This window comes from Hypanus sabinus, chromosome 2, assembly GCF_030144855.1.
Source record: "Hypanus sabinus isolate sHypSab1 chromosome 2, sHypSab1.hap1, whole genome shotgun sequence".
Lineage (NCBI taxonomy): Eukaryota > Metazoa > Chordata > Chondrichthyes > Myliobatiformes > Dasyatidae > Hypanus > Hypanus sabinus.
Window position 1 is genome coordinate 116305567 of NC_082707.1, and position 12999 is coordinate 116318565.

General features: G+C 45.2%; 1 protein-coding gene across 1 annotated transcript; it reads right to left on the minus strand.

Moving 5' to 3' along the window:
- Positions 1–6927: 6927 nt before the first annotated feature.
- LOC132403847 (EEF1A lysine methyltransferase 3-like) lies at positions 6928–12480 on the minus strand. Its single transcript, XM_059987582.1, has 3 exons — positions 12385–12480; positions 10384–10495; positions 6928–7328 (listed from the first exon to the last, which is right to left on the minus strand). Exons 1-3 carry the CDS (start codon positions 12478–12480, stop codon positions 6928–6930), a joined length of 609 nt encoding a protein of 202 aa, XP_059843565.1.
- Positions 12481–12999: the final 519 nt, after the last annotated feature.

The following is a 12999-nucleotide window of genomic DNA, read 5'->3' on the forward strand; positions in this document are numbered from 1 at the left end:
TGCGCGGTCACTCGCAGCATGTCGAAAAAGACAGCTGAGAGAGAGAGCAGTCTAAATCTGGCCGGTTTTGATTTGGCCGACACGTTTTTACCGACTCTGTACCAGCGAGGGTTCGAGGAAGGTAAACCGGAGAGTAAGGAGGGTGGAGAGAGTAAACAGGGGGAGGTAGACCTGCCCTTAGCCAGACGAGAGTTTGTACGGGAACAGGAAAGGGACGAGGAGCTGATAGCCTTGAGAGAGTTGGTTCTTTCGGAGACCGAGGTTGAAACCGAGCCCGAAGGTTACTACCTGAAGGAGGGTGTGTTGATGAGGAAGTGGAGGCCGCCCAAGGTGTCGGTCGATGAGGACTGGGCGGTGGTACATCAGATAGTAGTCCCGAAAGCGTATCGGGATGAAATTCTGAACTCAGCTCATAAGAGACCGTTAGGTGGGCATTTGGGAATAACGAAGACAGTGGATTGGGTTCAAAGAGAGTTCTATTGGCCAAACATGAGAAAAGAGATTACTGAATATTGTAAAAGGTGTCATACCTGCCAAATGGTGGGTAAGCCGAACCAAGTTATCTCTACGGCACCCCTCCGACCCATCCCCGCGAGCGAGGAGCCTTTCTCCCGAATCATTGTGGATTTTGTGGGACCCCTACCTAAAACTGCGAGGGGGCGGCAGTATATCATGACCATGATGTGTGCCGCTACACGATTTCCAGAGGCTGTGCCTCTGGGTAATATTAGGACCGCTGTGGTGGTGAGGGCCCTCATCAAATTCTTTACCACAGTGGGGCTGCCTAAGTAGATACAATCGGATCAGGGGAGTACCTTCACATCTAACGCATTTCGGCAGATAATAACCCAGCTAGGGGTCAAACCAATTCTAGCCTTCGCGTACCACACAGAATCCCAAGGGGCGTTGGAAAGGTTCCATACTACACTAAAGACCATGCTTAAAACTTATTGTCAGGAGGACGTTCGAGACTGGGATGAGGCTTTACCCCTTCTGTTATTTGCCGTCAGGGATACAGTCCAGTGCTCACTGGGGTTCAGTCCGTTTGAGCTCATTTTCGGTCACAGGCCCAGGGGCCCACTAACCCTCCTGAGAGAAAACGGTCTAGCCCGACCGTTCAAGTCAGTGTGATCGACTATGTTCTGAAATTCCGGGAGAGGCTGCATAAAGTACGCGCCTTGGCAAAGGAAAACCTTAAAGAATCCCAGGAAAAAATGAGTCAGTGGTATAATCCGAGAGCAAGAGAACGAGAGTTTTACGTAGGCGACAAGGTTTTGGTCCTATTTCCGGTAGTTAACCACCCCCTTCAGGCGAGGTTTCAAGGACCATATACAGAGCGTAAGAAAATAGACTCGCTGAATTACGTGATTGAAACCCCCGATCGGCGAAAGCCGACCCAGTTAGTTCACGTGAACATGATGAAAAGGTACCATGACACTACCCCCGCAGTGGTCGGTGCGGCCATGAAAACCGATGAGGTGGGGGGGGGGGATGGCCCGGAGGGACCAGAGCGGTTTGAAAAGATAGGTATAGTCCCCACCAGATTGGAGAACTCTATGGTATTGGCAAGCCTTGCGGATAAAGTTATACACTTACAGCCTGAACAGCGGGAGCAGATAATACAGCTCATTAACCGGCATGCAGACTTGTGCCCAGATGTTCCCCGAAGGTGTAGTGGGACGCAACATGATGTGATAGTTACCTCAACCCAGCCCATAAAACAGGCACCTTATCGTATGAATTCCGAAAAGAGCCAGCTAGTAGGAAAGGAGATTGAACATATGCTAGCTGCTGGGATAATCCGCGAATCCTCTTCCGCGTGGGCTTCTCCTTGCGTGGTTGTCCCGAAACCGGACGGTACCATAAGATTCTGTACCGATTACCGGAAGGTCAACGCAGACAGATGCTTACCCTATTCCCCGGGTGGATGATTGCATTGACCAAGTGGGGAAGGCGAGGTACATCACAAAAGTTGACTTGTTAAAGGGATACTGGTGCGTTCCTTTAACGGACAGGGCTCGAGAGATTTCCGCCTTTGTCACCCCATCCGGGTTGTACGAGTACAACGTTATGCCGTTTGGGATGAAAAATGCACCAGGGACATTCCAGCGGATGATAGACGCTGTGATAAAAGGGTTAACCCACACCAAGGCTTATCTTGACGTCGTGATAGTTTGGAGTGACACCTGGGGGGAGCACCTGGAGGCTGTAGAAAGTCTGTTTACCCGAATGTCGGCAGCTCACCTTACAGTAAACCTTGCCAAGAGTGAATTTGGTTACGCCACTATCACCTATTTGGGGTATGTGGTAGGAGAGGGACAAGTGGCTCCTGTGCAGGGGAAGGTACAGGCTATTTCTGAGGTTCCTGTACCCTACAATAAAAGGGCCCTGAGGAGGATTTTGGGCATGGTGGGATACTATCGGAAATTCTGTAGAAATTTCACGGACATTGCGCTCCCCCTTACAAAACTCCTACGGAAGGAGGAAAGATTTAAGTGGGGTCCCTCTTGTCAGAATGCTTTTGAAAAGTTAAAAGCTGTATTGTGCCATCACCCGGTGTTAAAAGCACCTGATTTGTTAGCACCCTTCTCCTTGGCAACGGACGCCAGTGATGAGGCTGCAGGAGCGGTCCTCTTACAGCAAGCGGGGGATGGAGTGGAGCACCCGGTAGCATATTTCTCTCGGAAGTTCAATGTACACGAGAGGAATTACTCTACCATAGAAAAGGAATTGTTGGCACTTGTGTTGGCGATACAACATTTCAAAGTATACATTTGTCCCACGCAACAACCCCTAGTGGTCTATACCGATCACAACCCGTTGGTATTCCTGGCCAATATGAAAAATAAAAACAGGAGGTTATTGAGCTGGAGTCTGATGCTGCAGGAATTCGATATTAAGATACAGCATATTAAGGGGAGTGATAATGTGCTAGCGGATTGTTTATCTAGTTGCTGAGCTACGTGTATAACTGTATGGCTCTGTAATTAAAACAAAAAGCTTGGGTATTGTGTTAGATTAAAAATCCTGTAAGACTCTGTACAACTCCGTTTTTAACCGCTGGTAAAAAAACGATTTTTTTAGAGGGGAGGTGTTATGAATGTACCACAGTTCTGAGGGGCCGAAGGGGCGGGAGCAGCCCCCTCCTTCCGGAGAATCGCAAGAACACTATTAATCCGGGTCTCGGACCCAGGCAAATGAGAGACAATATAACGGTTTTGGCCATGGCTCTTAGAGACACCTGTGCTTAGGGCATGACCCTGCTACGTGACAGCTACCACGGATATGGATACCCTCGGGCAATGTGGGGGTGGGGATTGCATCACCCTACTTTGATGGACATCTACAACTCTGCAAGTCAAGATAAAAGGGGACTGCAGAAGGCAGTACCGCAGAGAGACGCACCAGAAGGACTCGATCACTCAATGCTCCCAGTCAAAAGCAACGTGCGCTCCGTAACTTCTCTGCCTGGGGAGCGGGTGGCTGATAATACCGAGAAGGACTTCGAACTAACAACAGGGAAACAACGCTCCCCTGATTCAACGGAGTTGCTTCGTCAAAGACCCGGGCAAGTTTTGTTGTTTCTCCTCACTCTCTCTGAAACACGTGAAACCCAGCGATTCCCCAAAAAGACTGAAGCCTGCAGACTTCTGAGTGACTTTTATATTTCCAACGGACAATATATTATCCCTAGACAACAGTCGAGATTATTTCTTAATGATGATTATTGCTATACCCGCGCTTTAGATTGAGTTTTGCCAATGTATATGTTCTGAATGTTTGTATTGACCTTACTTTTGTGCCCCCTTTATGAATAAAACGTTCGAAAATAGTGCCATCAGACTCCAACGGACCTCTCTATCTTTGCTGGTGAGTTATCCAGTTACGGGATACGTAACACTACCACCCAAACTGGACCCCTTACAATTCGCCTACTGACACAACCGATCGACAGACAACACAATAGCCACAGCTCTACACACTATCCTTACACATCTGGAGAAGAAGGATGCTTATGTGAGAATGCTGTTCTTGGACTACAATTCAGCATTCAACATCATAATTCCATTCAGGCTCGACAGGAAGCTCAGAGACCTCGGCCTTCACCCTGCCTCCTGCAGCTGGATCTTGGACTTCCTGTCAGATTGCCGGCAGGTGGTAAGAGTGGGCTCCCTCACCTCCACCCCTCTGACTCTCAACACAGGAGCCCCTCAGGGCTGTACACTAAGTCCCCTCATTTACTCCCTGTACACCCACGACTGTGTCGCCACGCACACTTCTAATCTGCTAATTAAATTTACTGACGACACTATATTGATTGGCCTAATCTCAAACAATAACGAGGTGACCTACAGAGAAGAATCATCTCTCTGATACAGTGGTGTCAAGAAAAAAATCTCTTTCCTCAATGTCGCAAAAACAAAGCAGCTGGTTGCGGACTACAGGAGGAATGGAGACAGGCTAAACCCTATTGACATCAGTGAATCTGGGGTTGAGAGGGTGAACAGCTTTAAGTACCTCGGCATCCGGATCACCGAGGACCTCACGTGGTCTGTACACACCAGCTGTGCGGTGAAAAAGGGCACAACAGCGCCTCCTTCACCTCAGTTTGCTACGGGCTCCAAAAATCCTAAGAGCTTTCTACAGGGGCACAATTGAGAGCATCCTGACTGGCTGTATCAGTGCCTGGTATGGGGACTGTATCTCCCTTAATCGCAGGATTCTGCAGAGAGTGGTGTGGACAACCCAGCGCATCTGTTGTAGTTGAATTCCCATGATTCAGGACATTTACAAAGACAGGTGTGAGAAAAGGGCCCGAAGGATCATTGGGGGCCCGAGTCACCCCAACCACAATCTCTTCCAGCTGCTACCATCCGGGAAACAGTACTGCAGCATAAAAGCCAAGACCAACAGGCTCCGGGACAGCTTCTTCCATCAGGCCATCAGACTGATTAGCTCACGCCGATTGAAGTGTAGTTCTATGTTATATTAACTGTTCTATGTCTTATAAATTATTATAAATTACTATGATTGCACACTGCACATTTAGACAGAGACGTAACGTAAAGATTTTTAATCCTCGTGTATGTGAAGGATGTAGGAAACAAAATCAGTTCAATTCAATTCAACTTCTACCCGATTAAACGCGAATAACCTCACGTTCCTTTCCCCAAAATGAAATACCGCCCGATAAAATTTGGATACTTTCGGATTCTATTACGTCCTTACTGGTGTCAGTAAATATCATAAGAATTATTAGCAGCCTCTGCAAATTCATATCAATGCTGCATCTGATTAGCCTGTACATCGGGTGTCTTTCATAGAATCCGGCAGCGTAGGAACAGCCTCCGATCCACCGGATCCACCGGATGCCAACTATTATTGCTAATCCCTCGCCAACTGCATTTTATTATGTTCCGTTTCCCCATTGCGGCCGGCACGGATGACTGTTGGTTATTGCTAAAGTACAGTCTCAGTGCACGGTCATCGACGCCAGTAACTGGCCAGCTGGCAGGGGACTACCTTGTTCCTTGCATTTTTTGACCCTGTTGACTAATGTGGAATGTTATCAGTAAATCTGGTAATGATGCACGTAGTTTGACATCTTAATGAAGAGAATTCTAGAATTCATTATATTCCTTACAGTGGTTCTATTATTCCCATAAGTCAAACACGCAGATCCAAACTGCAATAACGTATGATTTATTGTTTGCAATGCAGAATGATTAACATTTCCAGCTAACATAAATGCGCACTGGATTGTAACTATTCCAGATAATGTTCTGACACTCAATGTTTTCTTGCGTTGTGACCACCTTTTGCCAGTGAAAAAGCGCGTTTTAGAGTTTGGAAATATATCGTTTGTCCACTGAAGAGACGGAATCGAACCGCACTGCATAAATAGAATTCTCAAGGTATGTGCATGTATTTCATCTTCAGTTTTCATCCAAAGCAATGAACCGGGTGACTGCTTTCTGCTTCCTAATTTATTTTATTTATTTTAGCCCGAAGAAATGGAATCCAACCGGAAAGGCTACTGGGAATATCGAGGGTTGGAAAATGAGACTTTTTGTGCGTCATTCTTTGCAATGGAGGAAATAGAACATAGAATAGAGAACAGTACCAGAATAGGCCCTTCGGCTTACGATGCCTGCGCCGAATAATGTATCAGTATTGAGAGCAGAGGTTCCCAACTTGGAGTCTTACTATTAACCGAGAGGGTCTGTGGAATCTCTAGTTTAGAGTGTGTAAGACTCTTCGATTATGTTTCCATCGGTCAATTGAAGCAATCTGACTTGCGTATTGATTTTCTCGACGCAGTTTTAAACGCTGGGTGATCCTCCAGTTATTTACAAGGCTTTTGGCAGAAAGAAAATAAGAGCAGGTTTCATTGAGCGTTGTGGAACAGCCAAATCCACATCGAGACTTGGCACTAAGATTGCAAAAGGCGAGGTGACTATTTAAATAATACGTGAGCATTTGCGTGGCGCCAAAAAATTCTCTCTTTAACTTAAATGAACCTGCAGCAAGGTGTGGTCTTCTCTATAGGAGGGCTATGTGTCGCGTAGATTACGTACATGAGATTAGCACGAATCGCTAGATTGTTACTGAGGAGGAAGGAAATTGGAAAAAGGAAAACCAACATAACTTCCATTTAAATCTCATTTTTTCTAAAATGTTAGTCCGTGTAATATTGTCTCCACCTTACAAATGACTCCATTTACTGAAATTCTAAAATAAGAACAGAAAATACTCGAAACACAGCAGATCGAGCAGCTTCCGTGGAGATAATCACATCACAGTTAATTCTCTTTCATTTTCTACAAATGCTGCCTGACCTGCTGAGTGTTCCCAGTATTTTCTTTTTTTTTAAAAATCAGGTTTTGCACTTTATTATCAGGCTGCTTTTCGACTCCGTATCAGAAATTAATCCCTTCCTCCTGAGGGTGCTTGTTTTTTAGTCAATTTGTAAATATTGTTGCTTCCGCTTGTGTGAATTAACTCGCTATTAAACTGTTCCGGCAGGAGTTCTTGGTGAAAATTAGAGGCTCCCTCTCTAGCAAACATGTTAGAACAGATGTAAACTATAGTTCTCTCGTTGCAAAGATGTAAAAGTGTCTGCAAAAGTTGTGGAAACTTGGTAGGGTTGTACACGATGTCCGATCCCAGAATAACATCAAAGTCAGACGGATAGTTGTTCAGATCAGTTCCCCAGACGAGAGCGCTGATTTTCGAACGGTGCCTGGAACTGAGGGGGATGTTGGCAGAAACGTTGTATTCTATTTGCTTCAGGACGTCTCGCCTGTCCGTGAGAGTGACATCTCCGCCTATTGGAAGAACAAATGAAACAAGTTTTCTCTTTGGCTCAGGCCAGTACGATCTAGAGTAATAATTCGTGCCAGATGGAGTGAAATTAGTGCAGAATAACCTCAAACTACAACCCCAGTCAGAAGTAGCTGGAGCAGATGTCGTAAAGAAGGTAGAAGGGGGTTGGCAAATTTATTTATTGTTTTAACATTTCACCGCATCAGTTTGTGCGAGGATAAAACGATACTTGAATGCAAAAAGATGTGTTAGGGTTACAGAGCATGTGCCGTGTAGGCGGACTGTAGGAAGCAAGCCCATTGCAAAGTAGATGCGAGGACAAGCATTAGCCTCATTGTACAGGAGATCCGTTCATTAACAGTTGTCACTGAGCCTGGGGTACGAGATTTCAAGCTTTTGTGACTCACGACATACAAATCACCTCAGCCGCAGCTTTCTTGTTCCAAAACCATTGGCTGCAGTGAACGTTGCAGAGCGAATTCCAAGTGAATTGCGTAAAATCAGGTTCCATTTACAAACTCAGTTGTCTCAGGGAACAACAGACATTTTTGACTGTGTTCCTTAAATGTTAGGGGGTTAATTTGTTGCCCAAACACAGTTTAACGCCACTTTATCGTGATTTTCCGCCAGTGGCGGATGATATACGGACACTCACTGATTCAGCCGATAGAACCGTTACTTCACAGCACCTAACCCGTGTATAGAGTATGCACATCTTCCCGTACACACACACACATACACACAAACACACACACACACACACACACACACACACACACACACACACACACACGCTCACAAACAGACACAGACAGACAGGCACACACACACATACACACACAAGAATACATCTTGGGCTTGGGCTTACAGCACAGGAACAAGAAATCTTGCCGCACATGATTTACGAAATATTGTCTCGGTCACGGCTGGACTATCATGTCCAGTTCTGGGAGCACACGTTTTAAGGAGGATGTGAAGGCTTTGCAGAGACTGCGGAAGAAATCTGCAATTTCAAGGACTTCCGTTAAATATACAAAATTTAGACGGCGATACTGCTCTCCTTGGCACAAATGATTTGGTAGATTTGGTATTTAGAATCATGAGGGCACAGAAACTGATGCAGATACGGAGAGGTTAAGAACTATATGATGTAGAGCGGCGTGATTTATAAAAGAACCAAAATTTGCGCCAGAGCATTTTTAATATAGTGAGTGGTTCGGGTCTGGAATAGAATTCAATTGTAATCTTCAAAATGTGGGTGTCAGAAGATCAATTTACAGCGCAGCGGAGTTCTACCAGCTGGATTTGCTCTTACTTAGATCAGGCGGGATTGGGGGGGGGGGGGGGTGGGGGGTGGAGGCAAAGTGAACTGCACCGCTGTCTTCCATTCTGTAAGGACACAGTGTTTCTGTAATAACTGCACCGAAGTTTTACAAGTTGCTAATAACTTCACTCTGACCGAAACGGATAACGTAGTGTTGTTTTAAATTAAACCAGTGTTTTAGGAGAGTCCAATATACTATTCCTAAATCCAAAGGACACGTTCCATAAACATGGATGAAATAAAGATACCAGGGTCTGGTGACGTCTGAAGTTGAAGCATCAGTCTATGAGCAGCCTCTTATTCCCGCGTGAATTTAATCTCGTTCATTGAATCCTTTTAATTACATTACAGAATCTTTCTGTAATGGTTTTAGTCGCAAAGGTAATAGGATTATTTGTGCCTAACAAATTCTACAGTGATCAGGTTGTCTCCTAACCTGTTACGGTCTGTCTACACATTGCATTTACCGTTGCACCAACTGCACCACTATAGTTCCCATTGCCATGTCGACCTGGTTTAAACCCTCCCGACTAGCTCTAACAAACCAGTTCGCAAGGACATTGGTTCCTCTCTAGTTCAAGTGTAACACATCCCTTTGGTAGTGGTCATACTTCCAGAAGAGATCCCAATGATCCACAAAACTGATGTTGGGCCCTCTGCACGAATTCTTCAACCACATTTGGATGGGTTAAAATAGTTTATTCCAGTAGGGCAAGTATCAGGAAGAAAGGTGATGAACATGGATCAGTACTTGGAGCTACAATGTTGTGGCTGGTAGAGAGTCATAAGGGCAGGATTGATCAGAGAGAGTTTTAGCTCTGGAGAGTTATAAGGTACCCAGGAAGGAGCTAAAGGATGGGTTTAGGAAAGATAGAAGGAAGCATGAGAAGGTCTTGGCGAGCAGGACGAGGGAAAAACCTAAAGCATTTTACACGTACGTGAAGAACAGAAGGATGACTAGAGTGAGGGTAGGACCATTCAGGGATAACAGAGAAAACGTGCCTGGTGTCAGAAGAGGTAGATGAAGTCTCTAATGAATATTTTACTTCAGTATTCGCCTGACAGAGGAACCTTGAGGAATGCAGCAGAGTATAAGTTGCTAATGGGATGGAACATGTGGACGGTAAGAAAGATGATGTGCAGGAATTTTTGAAAAAAAAACATTGAGATAGATAGTCCCCAAGACCTGACGGAATATATCCCACTTTGCAACGGGACGCAAGCGAAATACTTGCTGTGCCATTGGCAATGAGCTTTGTGTCCTCACTGGCCACGGAAGAAAATTGAAGGGTGGCAAATGCCATGCCTTCAAAAAAAGATAATATGGATATCTGGAATTATTGACAAGTGAGTCTTACTTCAGTGGCGGGCAAACTATTGGAGAAAATTCTTAGAGACAGGATTTACGAGCACATAGAGAAGATAGTCTGATTTGGGACAGTCAGGATGGCTTTCGGATAGCTGCCGGGGGTGGGGTGGGGGGAGGTTAGATTGATTGTAGAGTACATTAAAAGATCGGTACAATATCATAGCCGTGCAATATCGCAGCCACTGTGCTAGACTGTTCCATATTATATGTTCCAGGACAATGCGCGCTGACCGTGGAACATAAAAGATAAATGTAAGTTAGAGATCTAAGCACTATTGTAATCTTGACCCTCACTTATTCAAATGTGTGTATAGTTGATACATTATTATCGCTTCAGTGAAAACGGTTGGATGAATTAACTTACCCAACAGGGTTGCTAAAATCCCCACTATCCCCGTTCCAGAACCCAACTCAATCATCTTCTTCCCTGTAAAGTTAATATTTTCCTGCTCGAAGTAGCGACAGAGTACAAGTCCCTGAAACAAAACGCACAGACTCATGTTAACGTTGATCTATCTACAAGGTTTACGAAGCATTAGGGAGAAAAAGACTCAAGAGGTACATGCTTGTATCTAAAGCAAACGATCTGCCGAAGAAACTCAGTGCATCGAATAACATCTGTGAGAAGAAAATAATTCTTGACATATCGGGTCGAAATCCTGTATCGGCGCTGATCACCTTCGAAAATCTGGCCGCCATCTCCTGTACAGTCACGGTTCGCGTACATCGGCAGAGCTCCCACACATTCTCCCAATTGATACTTCCACAGTCTCATACCACCAACTTCTATATTTTATCCAACATCTACAAACAGGACTGTGATAGTAGATCCGATATTTTACCTGCTCTTGCCCCATTTACCTGCTCTCCTCATACCTTGACTTTATGCTATCTAGCTCCTTCCGACCTGTATCAAGGATACCTCACATCCCTTCACCACGTTGTCATTCCTCTATACTCTCAGTGTTATTGCAGGATTTCGACCCGAAATGTTGACAATTCTATTTCCAGACCTCGCCCCCCTCCCACCCCGCCTCCACACACACGTAAATACCCCTCGGTATCACGCGTTCCTCCAGCAGAGTAGGGTTGTTGAATAGGCTGGTTGGATCCGTTATTAACAGGCAGCTTAGACAACTGCGATGGAGAGGTTTGATAGAGTCCTACAGTCTTAGAGGGCCATTTCAAATGGGTCTTGGGGACACACTGAAGTACTCATAGTGGTAATAAATTCGGGGTTACGTTTGGAAGGAAAATCAAGGAAAGATTCTTTCGATCGGCTTGTTTAGGTCCTGCGAGGATATTTTGTTGGAAGCGACATACAGCCCAGCCTCAACGTCAGGGACACAACCCCGCGACCCCCGCCCCCGCATCACCCCCCATCCATCTAGGATTCTCATTTCTCGTTTCTGGTCACCATTTGTTTACTGATTCGGTAATGCTACTCGGAGATCAACAGATGCTCAACCTTCTTTCCCTTGGATTTTATTAATTATGTGCTGTCGCTACACGGCAGAGATACCAAATGAAGCAAGTTGCAGTGTATCTGTGCAGAGTGTAACGTAGCGCATTGGAATTGATCAGAATTCACAGAAATCAGGATTAAGAACAGTATATTTAACAGGGATCCTTGTCTAAGATATGCACATATTGTCACTTCACGATTCGTTTTGAGGTGGACTGACAGGTCTCATTTCTCAACTCAGGCAGAGTACTGGGTAAAATCCATATGAGTACGAGCCACAGTTCTTCCCCAAATGTTGCAGCATTGCAACGGCCGTTTTCCAGGCGCTATAATCGCTTCCTGGCAACCATTCGCAGCCCTGCAGTAAGCTCGCGCCGAAGAATGTGCTTTGTAGTTTCACTTGTGGGTCCAGAAAGATTACATGGGCGGGAGAAGACCGCAAAAGGAGCATAAATACCCCTGACCGGTGCGGCTCTGACGCGGACAACAAGGAGTAAGGGTGGGTTGCGCGATACTACGCTGTGACACAGAACATTGCCACGGTGGGGAAATGAATCGGCGTAGAAGCTTAAGATTCATGTGACGAAACGCAGCAGAAGCTGTAGAAGAAGGAGCGGTGCTGCTCTGCTGGGCTGCCGATGCCTATTATAGATCCTTGGGATTTCTTTTAATATGAGGCAACTTTCAAGCCAGGCCTGGATCCAGTAAAAAAGATGGGTAAGGCTTTGAATAGCACTATTGCTGGGAAGGAATTGATGGCGTGGGGGTAAGCGAGGCCGGTTGTGTACAGTATCGGGGTGTTGGGCAGAGTTTTGGTAAATAAATCCTACATTCATGACAGTGAGTCGGAAATTAGGTGTAAACTCACACAATACATTTGTTACAAGTAGCTGGACTTACAGGTTCCCATACAAAAGCAGAAACGCCGAGGTAGGCTCCCTTAAACGTCGCTATCTTTAAAAGATGTCCACTGAATTCATATTGCTTCTCTTCCATCTCAGACGGAAAGCTAGTGTCCTCGGCGATGCTCCTCCTCTCTAATAATCAGTGTCTGTTCAGAGCAGATTGTCTCCGGTTCCTGATACAGATATACACCAGTTGCAGTCTTCTGTGAAGTCACCAAGTATTAATCCCTGATACAGAGAGACGGGAGAACTCTGAAGCAGGATGATTATTAGTAGAAGATTTGTTTTAAACCACAGAATAACGCTAAAGGACACGTGGTATTTGTTGCGTTACATTGATACAACTGGCAAGTGAAATAATATACGCAATTCAGCGCACTTATTGACCTAAGAAACTAGAACATATTGTCATCTTGTCTTTTAGTGATATGAACATTACTTACACTTTGCAAAGTTCCCATCGAACTCCGTCAGTTACAACTTGTGACGTGATTTTTTGCTGAGTATATCAGAAATTGTAATAACATGGCCCAATGTATGACATTTTAAGTATATTTTTTCCCATCATAACTGCATATTGCTTCTTTCGGAGGGTAATCCTTGTAAACAA